This window comes from Xyrauchen texanus, chromosome 4, assembly GCF_025860055.1.
Source record: "Xyrauchen texanus isolate HMW12.3.18 chromosome 4, RBS_HiC_50CHRs, whole genome shotgun sequence".
Taxonomy (NCBI): Eukaryota; Metazoa; Chordata; class Actinopteri; order Cypriniformes; family Catostomidae; genus Xyrauchen; species Xyrauchen texanus.
Genome location: NC_068279.1, coordinates 9,438,663 through 9,461,560, shown reverse-complemented (window position 1 = coordinate 9,461,560; position 22,898 = coordinate 9,438,663). Strand labels below are relative to the sequence as shown.

The 22,898-nt window shown below is 38.7% G+C and overlaps 1 protein-coding gene across 1 annotated transcript in view; it reads left to right on the top strand.

The window, feature by feature from the left end:
* The window catches only part of LOC127637186 (piwi-like protein 2), a 77,190-nt gene that overhangs the window by 3,963 nt on the left and 50,329 nt on the right, over nucleotides 1-22,898 (top strand). Inside the window, exon 2 of the mRNA XM_052118134.1 lies at nucleotides 17,230-17,626. Coding sequence (XP_051974094.1) covers nucleotides 17,230-17,626 — 397 coding nt within the window. The remainder of the gene's footprint in view (nucleotides 1-17,229; nucleotides 17,627-22,898) is intronic.

The following is a 22,898-nucleotide window of genomic DNA, read 5'->3' as shown; positions in this document are numbered from 1 at the left end:
ATTTAATTCATACCATATAAGTGGCATTCAACTGATCACAAAGTATAGTCAGGACATTACTGATGTAAAAAACAGCACCATCACCATTTGAAAAAATATTTGTTTCATTAAATGAAGCTTAACATTGTCTTCGTGTTTGTTTTTGAGTTGCCACATTATACAATAGACTGGCATGTCTTTAGGTCAACATTAGGTAAAAAATGGCAAGAAAGAAACAGCTTTCTCAGGAAACTCATCAATCAATCATTGTTTTGAGGAATGACGGCTGTACAATGCTTGAAATTAACAAAAAACAAACCTGAAGATTTCATACAAAGTTGTACAGTCTTCAAAGACAAAGGACAACTGGCTCTAACAAGGACAGAAAGAGATGTGGAAGGCCAGATGTACAACTGAACAAGAGGATAAGTACATCAGAGACTCTAGTTTGAGAAATAGATGCCTCACATGTCCTCAGCTGACAGCTTCATTGAATTCTATTCTATTTTTTTGATGAGAACTCTTTGAAATAGTTTAAGTTTTCAAATTGTACGTTTTTCAAATTGTAATTTTCACGTTATTAATGTCCTGACTTTTTACCCCTCAGTGGAACACAAAAAGTGATGTTAGGCAGAAAGCTGCTCTCTTCCATCCATTGAAAGTGATTGGAAACTAAGGCCATCAAGCTCCAAATGACAAAAAGCACCATAAAAGTAATCCATATGATTTGTGCGCTATGACTAAAATTTAAGTCACTGTTCACTGAAAAGCCTGTCTGACAGCCATAGTCACTCTTCATTTTCATTGTATGGAAAATACCATCTTAGACATTCTACTAAATAGCTGCCTTTGTGTGTCAAAAAAGACAGAAAGTCATACAGATTTGGAACAATGTGAGGTTGAGTAAATTATGAATTCTCATTTTTGAGTGAACCATCTCTTTAAGGGGGAATGGGATATGACGTGACAAAGACTGGAATTTAATCTGGATTCACAATGGAACGCTGCAGCATAATTACAGAATAACAATTGATTGACATCTAATTTGAATAACTAATATTCAAACATAAATCTCTAATGCATTTAAAGTAATAAGTGAAGTGTATACTATCAGAGCTGTTTTGATGAAGCCTTTTGTCCTTTGTTGTTGGAATATACCATAGAGATCATGACCTAAATTTCCATTTTTGGGGGATCAGTCAATCATAATCTCTAACCAGGGAATATCAGGATTGTGTGGTAGTGCTTTTGAAAGATTCTGCTTTCCAGTAGTTGTTCTCTCTATAGACATTTAAAATTATTAATTGAGATGTCTTATGAGTGGAAAGACTTGTTTGTGGCTGCATATTAAATTGGTGCTTACTATCTACTGAAACTTGTGTCTTTACAAATCATGCAGCAAGGCAGATAAAGGACATAATTGGAACTTTCAGACTACAGAATTAATAAAATATGTTTAAATTATGATCTAAGGCACTTCTAATTGCACTAACCATTAAAATTATCATGTATTTTGTACCCTTATAGGTCATTCACCTATTCACTCATTCAAAAACACTAGCAACTTTTATCCTGCATTAAAGAACCATAAATGTGTCATAAAATAGTCCATTCTGTTTGTGCACTATACAAAGCTGTGTCCCAGTATGCACTTATGCACTTAAAATAAACACTACACACTTAGCCATGAAGTGTGTGAACTTTTTTTTTACTACACAGAAGCATTCACCATTTAACAGCTGATGGTTAAGTTTCAAAAACATGTGATGTGTAGCTGATAGCTTTAGTGCGTTCGCCAACCTCAGTTCAACACTTGTATCTCAAACAATGTACATATTCATAGCGTGGTGTGATGGTAAAGCATTCGACTCACATTTGTATGGTGCTGTCTTCATAGAAGTATCACTATTGCTACATTTGCCATAATTTACAATTGTTCTGTCAGACCAGCATTTCAGTTTGGTTACTCCACCCCTTCCACTACGTACGGCATGCTGCGAGTGCTGAGTGCATGAAGGGTCCATCATTCCGCACTCCCTCTGTGTTCCAAATGGCATAAATTATGCTTTCGGAGGGCACTTCAAAGGGAGAACAATCCTTATAGCCATGCAGTAAGGTCGTTTTAAAAGATAATTTCTTGACATTTTTTACTTAAATGTGAGATTAAGCCTTTCAGCCCTCTAAAGCTCTCACAGTGGATGGTAAGTCTTCGAAGGGAGTAGGCAGTGCTGGGTAGTAACATATTACATGTAATCTGGATTGCGCAATCAGATTACAAAAATAAAGTACTTGTAATTGGATTCAATTATCATTTAAAATACTCATAAACGGACTACAGATACTTTTGTATCTTACATGATTACATATTAACAAGGCAACAGCAGTAAATTATTAATAACATATTAACATATATGAGCCTGTCATTGATGGAGGGCCTAGACCTCTATTAGCACCACGGTGGAAAACACGATAACAATAATTTTTCAGAATTTATGGATTTAGCACCACTCAAACGATTAACCATGCAGAATTACCATGCAGAATCAGTACCTGATTACAACTCACAATTAATCCACCTAACTCTAGGAGTGGGGCATAGGTATGATCAATTCGGAGGGGAATGCACCCTCCGTTTTGATGGTTGAAAAAGTGCATCATTCGGTTATTCATTGTACACTTCTTTCTGTTGCATTTTCAGTGTTAACATACCACTTGTACTACTTACACTTCAAATGACACAGAAAATGGCAGAAGTGTGTGGTTTGGGATGCAGCGCAAGTCTTCTGAAGACATGTGATAGCTGCTGCCATAACACTCAAATTTTACTATAATTTAAACATTTAAAAGTTAAAAGGTTTAACATAGTGATGTCAAACACCATTGGCTCTTGCATGTCTTGTGACAGACTGCGACATGTCAAAGTTTGAATACAGTATATCTTTATGAATGAGGTGTGATGTCAATGATGGCGTGTAAGATTTTTAGCAACAACAACAACAACAAAAAAAACTTAAAGGAATAGTCCAGGTTCAAAACAAGTTGAGCTCAATCAACAGTATTTGTGGTGTGATGTTGGTAACCACAAAAAAATATTTTGGCATTGTCATGCTGGAGGGTAATGTCAGGATGAGCCTGCAAAAAGGGTACCACGTGAGGGAGGAGGATGTCTTCCCTGTAAATCACACAGTTGAGATTGCCTGCAATGACAACAAGCTCAGTCCGATGATGCTGTGACACACCGTCCTAGACCATGATGGACCCTCCACCTCCAAATCGATCCGGCTCCAGTGTAATGCTCATTCCTTCAATGATAAACGCAAGTCTGACCATCACCCCTGGTGAGACAAAACCCTCCTTTTCTCCAAAAAAGCAAAAAAGTAGGTTATAGTGAGGCACTTACAATTGAAGCCAATAGGGTTTAAAAGCAGAAATGTTAAGCTTATAATTTTATAAAAGCACTTACAGTACATTCATTCTTCTGTTAAAACTTCTTTGAGCTGTAAAGTTTTAAAATTTGAATTTTTACAGTCATTTTAGGTTTTGTTTGGGGGGAGCACTGTACTTTTAAGTATTTCTTCTTCTGTACCCATTGTGGTCAGAGGAAAATAGCCGAGAACTATGTTACAGTGATTCACTGTAGTGAACATACAGTGACAAAACCTTAACAATGTTTCTAAGAGACAGGGACAGGTAATATGTTTTAGAAAACACAAGTTTATCTGGTAGTTATCTCTCTCTCTCTCTCTCTCTCTCTCTCTCTCTCTCTCTCTCTCTCTCTCTCTCTCTCTCTCTCTCTCTCTCCCTCTCTCTCTCTCTCTCTCTCTCTCTGATGGATTTCCATGCTATGGCACTTTATAGAACTTGAGGGAAAAAATACTGAACAGGGTGAACATTTTGATGAACATTTTTACTGTTTGCTTGGCTTGACTTTTAATGGTCTTGTAAATAATAATAATAATAATAATAATAATTCATTCTTGGGGAAAACTTTAGTGTATTTTCACGGCAGGGCATGCTTTTTTAAGTCATTCATAAATCTCTGGAAAATCCACTTTAAATATAAATTCATTTTAGTGAATTGGTTCATTAAAATGAACCGGTTCAAAACTGATTCACCAATTCGTTTGTGTCATCGCAAACATATTGTGCATAGAAGTCCTTGCGCTACATTTACGTTCTTTTTCTATCATTGTGGATAAGTAATCTCATCCACCTGACAGTTTTACTCCCAAAACAAAGTTTTACAGTCGAGTGGTTCAAAAAAATCTTACCGAATCGTTTTTAAAGAATCATTAAAAAGAACCTTTTCATGAGAACGATTGGTTCGCGAATCGAACATAAACTGCTCGGTATTTTTTAGTCTACCTGCTTACTGTGGACCATCATCGCGTCGTGTCACACACTCAGGATTCATCTACAGGTATATTTACGGCTATTTTATGTTTACCTGTATTTTATTATCACTCTCTAACCTTGGGTTGTTCGATAAAATCGTCGAATATAGATTTTGTTGGTTCTGCTGTCGAATGCTCGATTTTATTTTTGTACCTCACACATGCAGGTTAGCATTTCAAGGTTGACCACATGTGCCTTGTCAATAATGCTAAGTAATTTCCCCTTGGTAATCTTTATTTTAAAATACAATTTTATTGTATTTTCATGTCATGTAATGTCAGCCCAATTAATCTTTTTAAAACTCTGTAAACACGTGCTTTAGGGACTAGCTTTATTTGTTACATAAAAGTAATTAGCCTTGATTGCATTTATAGAACTCGCCTGCATTCAGTTGTGTTATTAATTATTATGCATCTTATTAAAGCAAATAGCATTTTCGTATGGTAGCAAAAGTCAGGCATGCTGATATTACAGAAATATTGCTCAAAGACACCTTGTAATTGGATGCTCATGTGGATTAACACATGCAAATGTAGGCCTATTAGATAATCATATACTGAGAAATGCTTCTCGAGTTTATCATTTATTTATTTTATTGTGATCCAAGTATATTGGTATTTCATTCAGGTTAGAAGTGGGGATTTCTATGAAGGTAAAATAGTGCCTAAATTATTTGCATACGCAGAGTAAGAAAAGTAAATAAAATTTACTTTTTGATTAAATTTACTGGGTTGATAAAATTCTTAAACGAATTTAAGCTTAAAAATAAGCAAGCTTAAAATTAAATTGCATGTGCACAGAGCATTTTGTAAAGGTGTAAATCAAGTTGCAAGTATAAGAAAAAAATATTAGCAGTACTTTATGCTTTGCAGAAGTGTAATTCATGTGTTGTGAATCTGTAATTTCATATTATCCGAGGATCTTTTGCAAAAAAAGTTTTAGCGCAGCAAAATAAAGCTCATGGAAATGCGAATTTTCTGTAGAAGTGTCGACAAATTTTTCTGTTTAACACTAGCGCATAATCTCTATGTCGATACTTCAAATGACGCAATAAACTGGTTTGGAAACACTTTTTGTCAAAATAAAGTTGCATTAATGCACAGATGTGTTCACATGACAGAATTTACCCCAATCGTTAGGCTGTGTTAATCATGACGACAAGGTATACATGCTTGAAAGGCAATTTATCGTACGTGATTATGGATTGATCTTAATGGCATAAAAACTCCATGCTTGTTTAATGAACCATAAACAATTAATGAACATGCACCTGTGGAACGGTCGTTAAGACACTAACAGCTTACAGACGGTAGGCAATTAAGGTCACAGTTATAAAAGCTTTGGACACTAAAGAGACCTTTGTACTGACTCTGCAATACACAAAAAAGAAAGATACCCAGTGTCCCTGCTCATCTGCGTGGACGTGCCTTAGGCATGCTGCATGGAGGTATGAGGATTGCAGATGTGGCCAGGGCAATAAATTGCAATGCCCATACTGTAAAGGACAGCTGATCGTCCTCGCAGTGGTAGACCATGTGTAACAACACCTGCACAGGATCAGTACATCTGAATATCACACCTGTGAGACAGGTACAGGATGGCAACAACAACTGCCTGAGTTACACCAGGAATGCACAATCCCTCCATCAGTTCTCAGACTGTCCGCAATAGGTGCAACCGGTGTCTCTGGCTGCCCTTTTATCTCGCTTTGTGGCTGATCAGCTGATTCAGCACAGGCCATGATTCAGCACAGGCTGATTCACGGTCCGGCCACGCACTCCTCGTCACACTCCTACTCTGATTCAGGCCGGGGGACCAATAGTCTGATGAACTCCCCACCCCCATCTCTGGAGGGGAGACTCTGCCCTTCCGGACTTTCTGTCAGCTGGTGTTCCACCCTGCCTCCTGCTAACCTGGTGGAGAGATGAGGGGAGGCGTGGGGGGAGGGAAAGTTTGAGCGGAGACACAGAGAGAGAGAGAGAAGAACTTGCTTGCCGGCTCCTGGACGCGCCATCACCTGGTCCTCAACCGCTTCTCCGCCCTCTGGTGGACGCCAGCTCGCTCCTCCCCCGGCGGATGGCGGCGAGTCCTCCAGCCCCTGGTGGACAGAACCGCTTCTCCCCTTTTCGGCAGACTGCCATGGTTCCTCCGGCTCTAGGTAGCCGGCAGTGGCTGATCCCCTGATGGATGGCAGCGGTGAAGACTCTGAGACAGCGCATACCTCCTCCCTTCTGGGTTTCTGCACCACTGTAACAAAGTAAAGGACAGACAAGGAGGAGGGGGGGAACCATTTGAACAGTCAACGTAAAGTTTAATCAGAAACTCAACATAAAACAAACATAAGCGTAAGGACACACATACGTGCAGCTCTCTCTCTAACCAGTGTCATCTTGCTCTCCCGCTAATCGGCTGATTCTATGCCATGCCCTCCCCCTCGTCAAATGGATGTATGACGCTATTTCAATCCTAGCGACAAGCAGTTCTCTTTCTATTCTCCCGTACATGGTACTTTCTCCCAAATTGACTTTTCTTATCGATAGCAAACTGCTTTCTTCTGTCAACTCCTGTTCCTATTGCCCTATAGCAATATCAGATCATGCGACTGTCATAGTAGATATCTCATTTCCTGGTAGATCCCTGTCACGATCCCTTTGCCACTATAACTCGCTACTTCTTACTGATCCTGATTTCAAATTATCGACAACTGCATCAACCTCTTAATTTCCACTAATGTTAACCCAGGTGTATCGGCGTCAACAATTTGGGAGGCATGCAAAGCCTACCTGCACAGAGAAATAATATCTTATTCTGCTTATCAGAAAAATACTACTGAAAAGAGTATCTGTATCTCCAGGGCTTTGGCGGAACTGCAGATGTGTGAACATGCATGACTCTTTTATCTTTTTAAAGAATGAATTACAAAAAATGCTGAATTTGATATCATGACCACTAGGGGTATAAATCAGATGTTTCATCACGATACAATCTTATATCGATTCTCTTGACCTGCGATCCGATACTTCAAAGTCTGCCGTGATACGATTTCGATATGATTCGATTCAGGAGCCTGTGATCGATATTCCGATTTTATGTGCCTATTTTACACACATACATTGCATTTTTTTTTGCCCTCAAATATAACCAAAATATAATTTGATAATTTTATTCAGCTCTGTGTATCCATATTGGCACATCCACAACAAAATAAGGCACTTCAGATGTTGAAAAAAATTGTACAGATTAATAATATAAAAAGATATAACACACAAGTGATCATCAATCGTTTGATTACTGTTTTTTTTAGTTTAATCCAATTTAAAGTACTTGCATACCCATGACTTGTTTTTAACTATCTGTGCTATCTTTGGGTTTCTTGACTAAAACTTCCACCATTGTAATGAACAATTCTGTTACAGTTAACTTGGATAAATGTTAGTAAGGGTGTTGATGTGTAAAGTCTTATAACTGATGCTAGTGTTGGGCAGCAGGTAATTTTTCTTTCCCTCATTAGTTTTGTTCAGAATGTCGGCATTGTCAAGATGGTTTACATGATGGTTGAACTGCTCCATGGTACTTTTAAATAGCAAAATTCAAATGGGTCTCATGTGCAACGATATCGATGGAAGCCCGAATTAATCGTGCATGTGAGACGTTCTGCGTTTGTCATGAGAGCCCACATTTTAAGGAGCGCACGATTGATGCGCTTGCACGGATCCTGTCAATGGAGCTCGAATTTCACAGGAAACCCGGTTGAAGCATGCGCACGCCGCACGGATAGCAGGGCACAATTTGGCTTCAAAGACCCCGCGCACATCCATTTCACACATGAAAAGCTTATTTTGCGCTCTTGAGTCAAAATAATGTAATAAGATTGCTTATCGACTGACAGAAATGTGTACGGGCGTGGCTGACATGAGAGTATTAAAATAAAGGTACATCTTAAAAAAAAATCTATATCGATGTTATTGGATTGATGAATCGATCCAGATCAATGAATCATTACAGCCCTAATGACCGCTAATGAGGCAACAGAAGCACTACTAATGACTCATCATAATTGTTACGAGTTTGGAGAAAAACCAGGTAAAATTCTCGCCCACCAGATTCGACAATCTGCTTCAGCACAGTATATTACACAAAGTAATACTGCTGACGGCATAACCATTAACCCCCAAATCATCAATGATCAGTTCAGGGATTTTTATGTTTTGCTATACACCTCTGAATGTTCATCTGATGAGACTCAATATAAAAGCTTTTTAGGTCTTTAAACATTCCCTCCATTTGATCCTGAAATATCCTCTGGGCTGGATGAACCTTTCACAGTAAATTAAATTAAATGTGTGCTTTTCTCAATACAGAATGGCAAATATCCAGGCCCTGTTGGCCTTCCTGACAAATTTTTAAAGGCGTTCACTGATAAATTATCCCCATTACTGATAAATATGCTTAATGAATCATTAAAAACCAGCATACTCCCCCCTACTTTAACCCTCTGGGTTGCTTAAAAACATTAATGGCTTAAGTCTGATAACACCGTTTTCAGCACAAACTGGGCTACAATAATATTTGAGCAACATGTGTGTACATGATTGTATTTTTGAGAAAATAAAATTTATGCGTGATTTTTGAAAAAACAAAAATTTTGTATGTATAACACATACAAAACATTTGTCCACAAGACTTTTGAGAACTGGATCTTGTAGCCTGTGATAAGTATTCATGGAATTTCAGTTCATTTTTGTGACATGTTTCAGAAATATGCTGAAAGTGCACCCTTTTTGTTTTCTTTATTTTACAAAAGCACAAGGTTTTGTTGTTATTGTGAGTGTACACAAATAAAAGTAGACCCTTTATTGTCTCTAATGATGTCTTGCACTTATCTGTATGACGGAGTATTTTATGTTGTGTCCACTGTAATTACAAAAAAATCCAGCAGGATGGGCCAGCGCGTCAGTCGACCCCAGAGTGTTAAGACAGGCCACCATCTCTCTTATTTTAAAGAAGGATTCCCTACTTTGTAGTAACCTTCGCCCTATTTATTTGCTCTGTGCAGATGTTAAACTATTAGCTAAGATACTGGCAAGGCATCTAGAGTCTGTTCTGACAACAATTATTTCCACAGACCAAACAGGGTTTGTCAAGGATAGACACTCTTTTCACAAGGTCAGAAGTCTATTTGATATATTGTACTCATCCTCTGCCACCCCCGAGTTGGTTATTTCAGTGGATGCGGAGAAAGCGATTGACTGGGTGGAGTGGCCCTATTTGTTTCAAGCATTAAAGAGCAACATGCAGGTTGAATTTATAACTGAATTAATACTTTATATTGTCTGCAGAGGTCTTTTAAAAACACATATGTAGAAATTACTAATGAAATCTCATTTGATGTAGAGATTTTGATGAAAATGTGCTAGGCTCTGGAATACGCCTTTCCTGCTATAGCAACGCGTCATATGACGTAGGGCGAGGCAAATAAGAGCTCGCGGTCAGCTTGTTGGGTGTTGATGTAGTTAGAGCAGTATTGAGAGACAGAAAGTTTTAGATCGAGTTTTAGAGAAGCCATAATGGTAAATTATTGTGTTTGTGCTGGTTGCACGAATTCCAGCCTGTCAGGACATCGTGTCCATCATTTTCCTTCTAGGAAAAACAAGGCTTTTCGGTCTTGGGTGTGTTTTGTGCAGGTGAAGAGAGCAGACTTCACTGCCGCGTCTGTTACCACACACTCGGTCGTTTGTGGCGCACATTTCACTCCGGAGAATTATCGACCTGGAGATTTGTTGGAGTCTCTGATGGATGGGATTTCGGAGTAAGGACCACGTGAGGCTGATTACTGATGCTGTTCCCTCGGTGCACTCGATGGAGTCAAGTCCACCGTCAAAGTTTACACCGGATTTTGGCGCGGGCGGGACTGGAGGACCAAGCGCTAACGTTAGCAGACATTCTGTGCAACGAAAACGAGCACTTAGCAGAGTCTTACTTTTAATTATTTTAACTCTTTGTGTAATTTCGTAATAATAATAGTATAATATTTTTATATATTTTTTATAATATTAAATATTTAATATTTATTTAGTATAATAATACAGAGAGAGAGGGAGAGAGACTGAGCTTTAGGACAGGTTGTCGTAATGTAATTGTCTGCCTTCTGAAATGAATTTAGTAGTTTGCACATTGTTCCTCCCCCTGATCTCCCCCTGGCTACTATCTCGCCTAGGAGGCTCATAATTATAGGCCTGTGGGCCATCATAGGCATGTTCGTCCACACCGGAGAACTCTGTTTCTTCATTCGCATCCATTGTAACCTGAGCTTGAGCTTGACCAGACTCCCTCGGCCATCGTCACTTCCGGTTAGTGCTTTATAGACGCGGAAGTTATTTTATCCCAATTTATCTCAAAATATTGTTCATGGCTAAATATATATTACTCCAGTTCAGAAAATCTAGTTGTTTTATCATCAACATACACTATGCTATATAGGGGTGTCCAACCTGCATGTTGCTCTTTAAAAAGATTTGGATTTGGCAGAAAATGTATTTAATGGATAGAACTTCTATATGCTTCCCCCCAGCCCGCATCCGCACAAACAATGATTACTCTAGATTATTTTCCCCCTAGAAGTGGAACTCGACAAGACTGTCCACATTCCACTTTATTTTGTTCAACATCGCTATTGAACCACTAGAGGTGGTCCTCAGGTCCAGTCAGATGATGGGCATCGCAGGGTTTCCGTTGTCCGGTAATTACCGGACATTGGCCAGTAAAAAAATTAAATGTCCGACAAAATTAAATCTCTCCGGTCAAATTGTCCGATTAAAATTGCCTAATAATCCCGTCCCCCTAACACAATCTGAATTTGAGAATAAGCCTAAAATGTATAAAGCAAAAATACACCGATCTCTTGCTATGTTATAAAGGAACAGGCTCTATCGTTTGAAAGTTATGAAACAACATCGCATGCTGCATTTCAAATAAAGCGCACACCTAAAACGGCTGCAATATAGACCTAAACAACGAACGATTGAGTGAGACGTTTCAAATATGGCCAGGCCCAGGCAGACTAGCTTTAAAAGCTTTTTTCAGAGGCCAGACGATGGTGAATCAGGAACATCTCATTATAGATAGATCAGTGCTTCTAATCCGCACATTCGTGCAGTTTTTTCTCTATCATCAAAACTGAATAGCCTATGTTCATCAGTGCATGGTTACAGTCTATATCAAGCAGGGACACGTTTGTGTGCATTTTATTTTGTGATTTCACCGAATTAATAGAGTCTCCGCAACGGCGATAGATTGAAACGCAGCGCCCTAGTGAAGATTGCGCAACTCGCGCAGCGTCGTCCATGCAACTGATAGCAGCGGACACGAGCACTCGCTTGATTTCAAAAACAACAGATTTTAGCGCTAGATCTCTTATTTAATAACGGACTAAATGAATGATCTGCTAGTTAACTGGAGATGTTTTATTTATTTGTATTAGGTACATCCGTGCCTCAATGTTTCAAAAAGTGAATGTGTGTGAAACCACAGTAAAAAACAATTGGCGTTGATTGACGCCAATCGGACGTTCATGTTTTTTTTTTTTCGTCTATTTGAAAGTTAAGCTAATAATAATAATATGTTGCATTCTATACGGCCTGATTGTGTCATTTTTTAAGTTACATAGACTGCCTCCAGTTTTCCTCAACTTGACTAATTAAGAGGCGATATATTTGACCGGCATATCATCAAAATGTCCGTAAAACAAACCTAAGTGACCGGCACCATTTTTTTCTAGCGGAAACTCTGGGGCATCGTAAGGGGGGATCTGAGCACAAAGTGTATTGTATGCTGACAACCTTCTACTTTTTGGCATCTGTGTAACCAAGAACTATTCAGACCTGTTTAAATGTAATTTCCCCTCTGCTGGATAGGGATGTCACGATGATAATTTTTTAAGGTATGATTATTGTCTGATAAAAAAAAATTATGATTTCATGATTTTTACTATTATCTGCAAATGTACCTATTATGCAACAATAAAAACAAGTAGGTAAAGAACTTGTATTCAAGTTTTTATAATTTTCTATATCTACCCTCTGACAACAAAATGTACTGTACCTTTTCAACAAAAAAGTATGAATACCCTTTCAATAATTTGTTTTTATTAAATATAAAAAAATGAAATAAACAACTATACTTAAACCGTATGTTTAAATTAAAATGGTGTCAGGCTAGGAGAACCTTCTTTATTCAGTAATCTAAAGATCAGCCGGATAATCACAGCACTTTTACGCTCACTGAAATCTTTTTGATGTAGGATAAACTATTTGGAGGCATCGCATTCACAATATAAAGCTGAAATTCAGTGTTTGACTTTACCAAAAGGTAAGTAGTACATTACATATATTGTTTACTTTTTTGACTCTCTGGATGGTGATCCCTCAAGTGCTGGAACATTTTAGATGTTTTCATTGCTTTTTCTGGAACTTTTCATCTGCACGTTTTGCATACTGGATGCCCGTCTTCAACAACTCCTGTGTCATTTTTTAGAGAGACAAATGCTCCTAAATAGCTCATTTAATTTGCTTCTTCGGCCAATACAACTCCGGTAGATCGTGTTGTTCCGCCATATTTTCATTTTGAAAGTTTCACGTGTGCTGAAAGTTCACTTCACTTTCTGCACTCGCCCTGCCTTACCTAGACAATCACCTCGTGAACTCTGTTACCATAGTTACAGCCTCACAGACCAGCCAGGCGGAGGGCAGGACACACGCGTGGCGCAAGTAGTTAGACCCACACCGGAAGACAAATGTTCAGTCATTTAAAACAAAACAAAAAGGACAACATGGTTGTTTTTCAGTTTTAGCCATAGTTTCCAAATTCTTATGGTTAAATAACCGTGAGCATTTTAATCGCGATTAATTGTGAAATGGGGTTATCGTGACATCCCTACTGCTGGATTGATTGACTCAAGATATCCATTGATGTTCTCTGCTGCCTTTATTTCTTGCTGGCAGGATAAACTGTATAAAAATGTATGTATTCTCCAAATTTCTATTATCTTTTTGAGTGTATACTGGTTTTCATTCCAAAGCATTTTTTTTAAGCAGCTTTATTTCTGTTTATTTGGACCCCCCACCCACCCTTGTAGACACCATTTATAATATTAATCCTTACCTAAATGGTGCCATCTCAAAGATATTCAACACCTTATCCACATGCCACCATTTGGCCTCTGACAATTTGCCTACTACTTAGGCTAAAGATCTTAACATAGAGACCGAGACTTGTTATCACGTTATCCCTCTGTGCTCACCATGGGGTTTTACAATGTAAAGTAGTCCACAGAGTGCACTGGTCTAAAAGTAAATTAGCTCGCATCTACACTGGCACTGACCCAAGTTGCGATAAATGCCACCTTGAACCTGCTTCCTGATTACACGTTGCCGTCTCATTGCATTGAGCTGGTAGATTTTTCACACTGTTAGCGAGGCATGTTATTTTGATGCACTCCCATACTCAATGGATAAAAGATGCCCTATTCTTTGTAAAACTGAAAGAATGAATCACTCCCTTCACAGCTCCACGGTAAAATTTTCTCATATTTGGTTACCCTTTTTAGAGCATGTTAATTCCCTGCAGCTGGATGCTGTCTTCTTTGACTGAATGGTCCCCTGTACTGCACCATTATCCTGTATCTCTTGGTTGAGCCCTGTTATCTTCATGTTAGTAGTTCACAGTATATATATATTGTAAGTATGCTAATGTTTATTTTTTGTTGTTGTCTTTTTTTAAGTCTTTGTCCTTGGTGTCTTTTGCTGTCCTATGGTGTATCTTTGTCATCTTGGCTCTATGGACCCAGCCAATAAATACACTTTAGTTACACCATAGCATACAATTTGGTTGCAAATGCAAGATTTACACTCTACAATATCAGGAAGATAAGACCCTTCCTCTCTGTACATGCCACACAACTGCTCGTTCAGTCCCTTGTCATAACTAGACTGGACTACTGTAACGCTCTCATTGCAGGCCTTCCTGCATGTGCTATTAGACCTCTTCAAATGATCCAGAATGCAGCAGCACGTCTGGTCTTTAATGAACCTAAGAGAGCACATGTTACACCATTTTTTTGTCTCCCTCCACTGGCTGCCGGTTCATGCACGTATTAAATTCAAGTCCCTGATGCTGGCATACAAAACAGTCACTGGGTCTGCTCCAGCATACCTAAAAACATTTATGCAGAGCTACGTTCCCACCAGAAGCCTGCAGTCGGCTAAGGAACGTCGCCTTGTCGTACCAAAACACTTTCCCGGACTTTCAGTTTCATCATACCACGGTGGTGGAATGACCTTCCCAACTCAATCCGGGAAGCTAACTCATATCATATCTTTTCCAAAAGCACTTAACCGGTCACAAAAAAAAAAAAAAAAAGAAAATTTCTTGTTGCACTTAAATCTGTTTTGTATACTATTCTGATGATAGTGAAACTTTGTAATATGGCACTTTTTGTACCACTGTCTCCCTAAGATGATTCGCTGATGTTTTTCCTCTTTTGTAAGTCGCTTTGGATGAAAGCGTCTGCCAAATGAATAAATGTAAATGTAAATGCAAGTGATTTCCTCTCAATGTAGTGCAGGGTTGTGCATATAGAAAAAGATCGATCTTGGGTTTTAAGAATCGATATCGAGATTGTTCAAATGAAGATCGCGATGCATCAGAAAATCAATATTATTACATTTATCAATGAAAAGTGCTGTATTAAGTGATGTATTAAGTTTCAGCAGCATCAGAATAGTAGTATTCAAGACAGATTAAAGTACAAGAAATTACATAATATTCAGCACTATACAGGTGAAACTCGAAAAATTAGAATATCGTGCAAAAGTTCAATAATTTCAGTAATTCAACTTAAAAGGTGAAACTAATATATTATATGGACTCATTACAAGCAAAGTAAGATATTTCAAGCCTTTATTTGATATAATTTTGATGATTATGGCTTACAGCTTATGAAAACCCCAAATTCAGAATCTCAGAAAATTTGAATATTACATGAAATCAATAAAAAAAAAGGATTTTAAATACAGAAATGTCAGCCCTCTGAAAAGTATAATCATGCATATGTACTCAGTACTTGGTTTGGGCCCCTTTTGCATTAATTACTGCCTCAATGCGGCGTGGCATGGATGCTATCAGCCTGTGGCACTGTTGAGGTGTTATGGAAGACCAAGATGCTTCAATAGCGGCCTTCAGTTCTTCTGCATTGTTTGGTCTCATGTCTCTCATCTTTCTCTTGGCAATGCCCCATAGATTCTCTATGGGGTTCAGGTCAGGCGAGTTTGCTGGCCAATCAAGCACAGTAATACCATGGTCATTGAACCAGGTTTTGGTACTTTTGGCAGTGTGGGCAGGTGCCAAGTCCTGCTGGAAAATGAAGTCAGCATCTCCATAAAGCTTGTCTGCTGAAGGAAGCATGAAGTGCTCTAAAATGTCCCGATAGACGGCTGCGTTGACTCTGGACTTAATAAAGCACAGTGGACCAACACCAGCCGATGACATGGCTCCCCAAACCAACACAGACTGTGGAAACTTCACACTGGACTTCAAGCATCTTGGATTGTGTGCCTCTCCATTCTTCCTCCAGACTCTGGGACCTTGGTTTCCAAATGAGATGCAAAATTTGCTCTCATCAGAAAAGAGGACTTTGGACCACTGAGCAACAGACCAGTTCTTTTAGCCCAGGTAAGATGTTTGACATTTGAAGCCCATGTCCAGGACCCGTCTGTGTGTGGTGGCTCTTGATGCAGTAACTCCAGCCTCAGTCCACTCCTTGTGAAGCTCCCCCACACATTTGAATGGCCTTTTCCTGACAATCCTCTCCAGGCTACGGTCATCCCTGCTGCTTGTGCACCTTTTTCTTCCACACTTTTCCCTTCCACTTAACTTTCTATTAATGTGCTTTGATACAGCACTTTGAGAACATCCAACTTCTTTTGCAATTACCTTTTGAGGCTTTCCCTCCTTGTGGAGGGTGTCAATGATGGTTTTCTGCACAACTGTCAGGTCAGCAGTCTTCCCCATGATTGTGAATTCAACTGAACCAGACTGAGAGACCATTTAAAGGCTCAGGAACCCTTTGCAGGTGTTTAGCTGATTAGAGTGTGACACTTTGAGCCTACAATACTGAACCTTTTCACAATATTCTAATTTTCTGAGATTCTGAATTTGGGGTTTTCATAAGCTGTAAGCCATAATCATAAAAATTATATCAAATAAAGGCTTGAAATATCTTACTTTGCTTGTAATGAGTCTATATAATATATTAGTTTCACCTTTTAAGTTGAATAACTGAAATTAATGAACTTTTGCACGATATTCTAATTTTTCGAGTTTCACCTGTATGTAGTTGATTAATAACTCATTATGATTAAACCAAATCAGTTTCCTCCATACTCATCGTAAAACACCTGCGGCTGCTAGTGTGAAATCATATTTTAGAGCTCCTAGTGTGCAATTAAGCCATTTTCATTTGTATTCCCATGTTACGTAGGCTTAGGACGTCGCACATATGGGATAGAACAGAAGCTAAAAAAAATAAATAAAAACATTTAAAAAAAATTCCCATTTTCACGATGCGCATAATCGCATTTTTGAACCGCAATGTATTGTGCTACAATAAACTGTTACACCTTGATTGGAAAGGTCATACAAATTTCATGCAGCACTAAAAATGTGGGAACTCAGTTTTGTCAAAAATCTATAGTTACTGCGTTTTGCATTTGCATGATTGGGAGTAAAACATTAACAAAGCATTGCAAGGCAAAAAAAACTTCATTGTTTTATTCTTTCTTTTTATCAGTTGCCGTGAAGTGCTACAGAAGAAGGAATGGATCCAAAGCAACCCCCCTTAGGGCGAGCCAGAGGTTTCTTCATGCATAAAGATGAACCTCATCCTGGACGAGGTAGAGCCTTTGCTGTACCCACAGAAATGCCCTCTGTGCAGTTTGGCAGAGGGATATTGCTTCCCATGAGTGAGCCAGTGGTTGGAATGGCAAGAAAAGTGCCATTACCAGTGGAAGAGGGAGGACTGGGGAGAGCCAGAGGGTTTTTGCCCCCCATCTCTGAGCCCACTGTCAGCATGGGTAGAGGGACTGCTGTATTGACAGAGCGCCCAGTTGACCCAGTACCTGCCTTGTCAGTTGAAAAAACGGACATACAAGAGAAGATGCCTGGATGGGAGCCTAAAATGCTACCAACAATTGCCAAGGTAAGTGGCGGGATGGCATCCCGTTTATAAAATATATTAACCAATAACCAACAATAAAAAAAAAAAGTTACTCCGAGGTCCTGATTATCACAGTCTGGGATATGTCAATGATTGGCAACAACATTGATTTTGATGCATTCTTATTTTTTGTGGTCAGATTAAAAAAAAAAAAAAACAACTGCCAAAATAAATTTATATGTTAATATAATTTTCCACTTTCAGAGAGAGCAAACAGAAAATACATGTATTTGCTCCATAGGCTGAACATGAGAAAAATGGCGCCATCTGGTGGAAAATATTAAAAACTAACATTTTGAAGCCAGGGCTCTGGAATGAAAGCATAATATAATAGAATTCATGATTTTATGCTTCAATGGCACTGGGTTCAAATATTGCAGTTTTAATGGATTTCAATGGAAACATTTTTGTCCTTAAGGTCCTGAGTATAACTATTTTGTGTACACAGTGTATTATAGGAACTGAGGCTGAAATTATCATATTTAGCTTGAAATGACGCGTGAGTGTATAATATACTGGAAGAGGTGAGGTATAGTCTTGCGAGTGCATGCAGTCACGGAGTGCGCTCTCCTAGAGCTGTTCTCACTTATTTCCAAGTGTTTTGGCAGCATCTATTGGCAGCAGCTATCGGCGTTGTTAGGCCTTTTTTAGGAATCTTTAGCCCCCCTAAAATATTGTGACTTTGTAACTGTTCTAAACAGCTGCAGCTGCAACACTACACTTGTTTGAATCGTGAGGCATTTTGGTTGCTTTTCCCACATGTAAAGACTGCAGTGTGAGGCAATAGCATTGGAGTGTGGGCTGTGAAAGAGCAAATCATTGGTTTGAGCCACTGAATTAATACACCCCATTTCCTCATTCAATTTATGAATGAGCAAGGATCAGCACCTTATTATGACCGATTGAAAGAGGAGGCATGTCACTAGTTCGGTAATCCTGTTTAATAAGGATGAGAAAGGAGCTGGATTAATTAAGAGTAAATGTGACTAATGCCATTACAATGACCTCAGGATGTAATTGGGTAGTTGACGTGACGTGGCTTTTTCACCGTCACAGAAGAAAAAAAAATGATTTCACATTTTCATCATTTAGAATACTGTAAATGGTTAAATATTTTCTTGTTTTACATGAATTTGTTGTTTTAATATCAGAGTTATTTTTAATTTTTTTATAACTTTGAGCCAAATCTCAAAATCGTCCTATGGTGTGACGGTAGACAAAAGTATTTCATAAATATTAACTTTTATAAATAAAGAAAATAATGTTTAAAAATCTTAATGGACACTCCTGGCATAATTGTGCAAGTGTCTATTTCACTAAGTGGTCATCACTTTTCCTATACATACATTTTTTAAAGTGTAGGAATTTCATAAAGTTTGTGACAGAAAAAATGTCCTTTGGTGTTATGCAATAACCTGATATTAAGTTGGGCAATATCATGGACAACTACATTTATTTGAAAGAAACCATTCAAGGTCATGTGACTGAATACCCCTATGAAGCCCATGAGCAGTGCACATGGTAAGTATTTCTCTCAGAATTGTTCAAATATTTAACTATGTTTTCAGACCACTGAAGTTGTTAAGTTTTTTTGTCCTTTGGTGTGACACCCCTAAATTAATTTTTTTAATTCAAATTTGTATTTTTAAAAGCAGGACTATATAATATTATGCAAATGTATCATGCCAATTGCTAATGACAGTTCAGCTAGCATTAGCATGGTTATTAACATGCCACAAAAGCTCAAATGTCCTTTGGTGTGACAGGAAATGTCCTTTGGTGTGACACTTTGGCCTGTCACACCATAGGACACAGATGTCACACAATAGGACAAGACCTCCTTAAGAAGCTATTAAAACAAATAGATAAAGTTTGTTAACATACTTTTCATTCTTTTTGACCAGTTTTGATGATTTTAAATTCAATAATGACTTACATTTGAATGTTTATTGCCATTTTTGGAGACTACATAAAATTTTCTGAAGTGTTACTAAAACAACTATAATGTATAATGTAACAACTATAAACAAATATAAAGTACATAAATACAGTGCTACTACTTATAATGCTACTTAACTTTTTTAGAACAGAAAGAACTGAGGGAGAGATGAGTGCAAAAGAGAGGACCAGACAGTATAGGGAGCGAATTAAAAAGGATCCACAGAGAAAGGATGCGATCCTAAGAGAACAATGGAGAAAGTAAATCAAACTGAAATGTTGCCATATACATCTTAAAATAATTCAGGGATCTTGCTGAGTGACTGAATGACTGCTTATTATTCAGTATCAGAATAGACCTGTGTGAGGTTCAGGTTCAACAATATTACATAATAAGCTTGTTATTACAGAATAATAAACTATATTGTGTTTTATAAGAAATTAATAAGTAAGTGGTTACATTTGTAGGGAAAACACAGTAGGTCATGAGTTCATAATTAAGTATACATTACATTAGTTTCTCTGTTGATCCATTAATCTATATTCTATCATTATTTCAAACAGATAACATGCACTCACCTAAAGGATTATTAGGAACACCTGTTCAGTTTCTCATTAATGCAATTATCTAATCATCCAATCACATGGCAGTTGCTTCAATGCATTTAGGGGTGTGGTCCTGGTCAAGACAATCTCCTGAACTCCAAACTGAAATGTCAGAATGGGAAAGAAAGGTGATTTAAGCAATTTTGAGCGTGGCATGGTTGTTGGTGCCAGACGGGCCGGTCTGAGTATTTCACAATCTGCTCAGTTACTGGAATTTTCACGCACAACCATTTCTAGGGTTTACAAAGAATGGTGTGAAAAGGGAAAAACATCCAGTATGCGACAGTCCTGTGGGCGAAAATGCCTTGTTGATGCTAGAGGTCAGAGGAGAATGGGCCGACTGATTCAAGCTGATAGAAGAGCAACTTTGCCTGAAATAACCACTCATTACAACCAAGGTATGCAGCAAAGCATTTGTGAAGCCACAACACGCACAACCTTGAGGCGGATGGGCTACAACAGCAGAAGACTCCACCGGGTACCCATCCTCTGATGGCTACTTCCAGCAGGATAATGCACCATGTCACAAAGCTCGAATCATTTCAAATTGGTTTCTTGAACATGACAATGAGTTCACTGTACTAAAATGGCCCCCACAGTCACCAGATCTCAACCCAATAGAGCATCTTTGGGATGTGGTGGAACGGGAGCTTCGTGCCCTGGATGTGCATCCCACAAATCTCCATCAACTGCAAGATGCTATCCTATCAATATGGGCCAACATTTCTAAAGAATGCTTTCAGCACCTTGCTGAATCAATGCCACGTAGAATTAAGGCAGTTCTGAAGGCGAAAGGGGGTCAAACACAGTATTAGTATGGTGTTCCTAATAATCCTTTAGGTGAGTGTATGTTAAATCACTACCCAAAACAGCCGAACACACTCGTGCATGGAGACTGAGAGGAGAAATAAATTAGATATATGTTAAATCACTACCTATAATAAGATATTATAAGCATCAATGCTTTCTTATTGATGGATCTATAAGTATCAAAGTTACTTTTGGTGTGATATGTTTTTCACAGTTTATATTGCTGAAAAATAAAAACAAATGTCCTCCTTTGTAATTGTTACAATAAACACTATATATGCTGACTCATTATGCAATGACTATCTTTGTCCTTTGGTGTGATGTTTTGTCCTATGGTGTGACAAACATAAAACAACAGAAAAATATACTTATTTTAAAATATCTTTTAAAAAAAGAGTCAAGTTTGACATTAGGGGAGTTACAATAATATCTCCTCTTAGATGGGTACAATTTCAAACAGTTTTGTAAGGTTAGCAAAAAAGTTTTATTGACATTGTAGGGAAAAGTTTATCAAGTTCATCTATTCATGGTGAAAATTATTCTAATTAGTACTTTCATGTAAAATAAATAGCACTTTAATAAAAAAATGTTTGAATAATGTGAACAATTCTCTCAAGTATTTTTTTTTATGTTATTGAATATAATTTCTTAGTACTTTTTAAATGTCACACCATAGGACACATTTACAGTACTGTTGAGTGAAAACGTGAAAAAAAATATGTGAAGTCATTGACAAAATGAGTGACCACTACTATTTTCTGAAACTACAGTTTTCATACTCCATAAATATAGGTATTTTTTCTTAAAAAGTTATGTTTTCCAAAAAAAGTACTTTTTCTTGGCCATTTGTCAACTACCCAATTAAAACCTGTAATTACTTTCTGGCTATGTTGTCTTTTTTTTTATATTGCTTGATGGTCATGCACAGCAGTCACAGCAATGATATGCTTTGTTGTAATTTGCAGGGAAAACACTTGTGACATTTAAACACTGATATATTTAAACACTGATGGGGACTGCAAGCAGGATGAGTCTTAGAACGCTGCATTGGAGAGCGCACTGGTGACGTCGGAAGCCAATAACTCGACTGGTCTGCCACCTTTGTGTCTGCCCGCCCAGTCTGAGGCTGATGCAGAGCTGACCGCCATGCTTGCCCGGGCCCATGCTTGATGATTGGTTCCTGGGTTCGGGGGAAAAAAAGGCCGGGTTCGTCCGCTTACTACCCTTGATGGCGGGGTGGTCCACAGGTAGCCTGTAGGACAACGTCATCACTGGTGACCAAAGCCTACAGTGCTGCTGGACAGGCCGCCTCCGCCCTGCATGCCATGGCCATCCTGCAGGTACACCAGGCCAATGCACTCAAAGAACTGCACATGGGTAGTCCTGATCCCGACGTGCTGCAGGAGCTACGCTCTGCGACCAACCTCACCCTCCGGAAAAGAGCAAGCTCTCCACTTTTCAGAGCATCTCTTTTCTCGGCATGGAGTTAGACTTGGTCTCAATGATGGCGTGCCTCACAAGCAAGCGCACGCAGTTGGTGCTGAACTGCCTGAAGTCATTCAGGCGGAGGACAGCGGTTCCACTGAAACACTTTCAGAGGCTCCTAGGGCATATGGCTTCCTCAGTGGCAGTCACTCTGCTCGGGTTGATGCATATGAGACCGCTTAAGCACTGGCTTCAGACTGAAGTCCCAAGATGGGCATGGGGCTGTGGCACACATCACATAGCTATCATGCCACTCTGCCACCACTTATTCAGCCCTTGGACAGACCTTGCGTTTCTACAGGCAGTAGTTCCCCTACAGCAAGTGTCTAAACGTGCCGTGGTCACCACAGACGCCTCCAGACTGGGTTGGGGCGCTGTGTGCAATGTGCACTCTGCCGCTGGTTCCTGGTCTAGA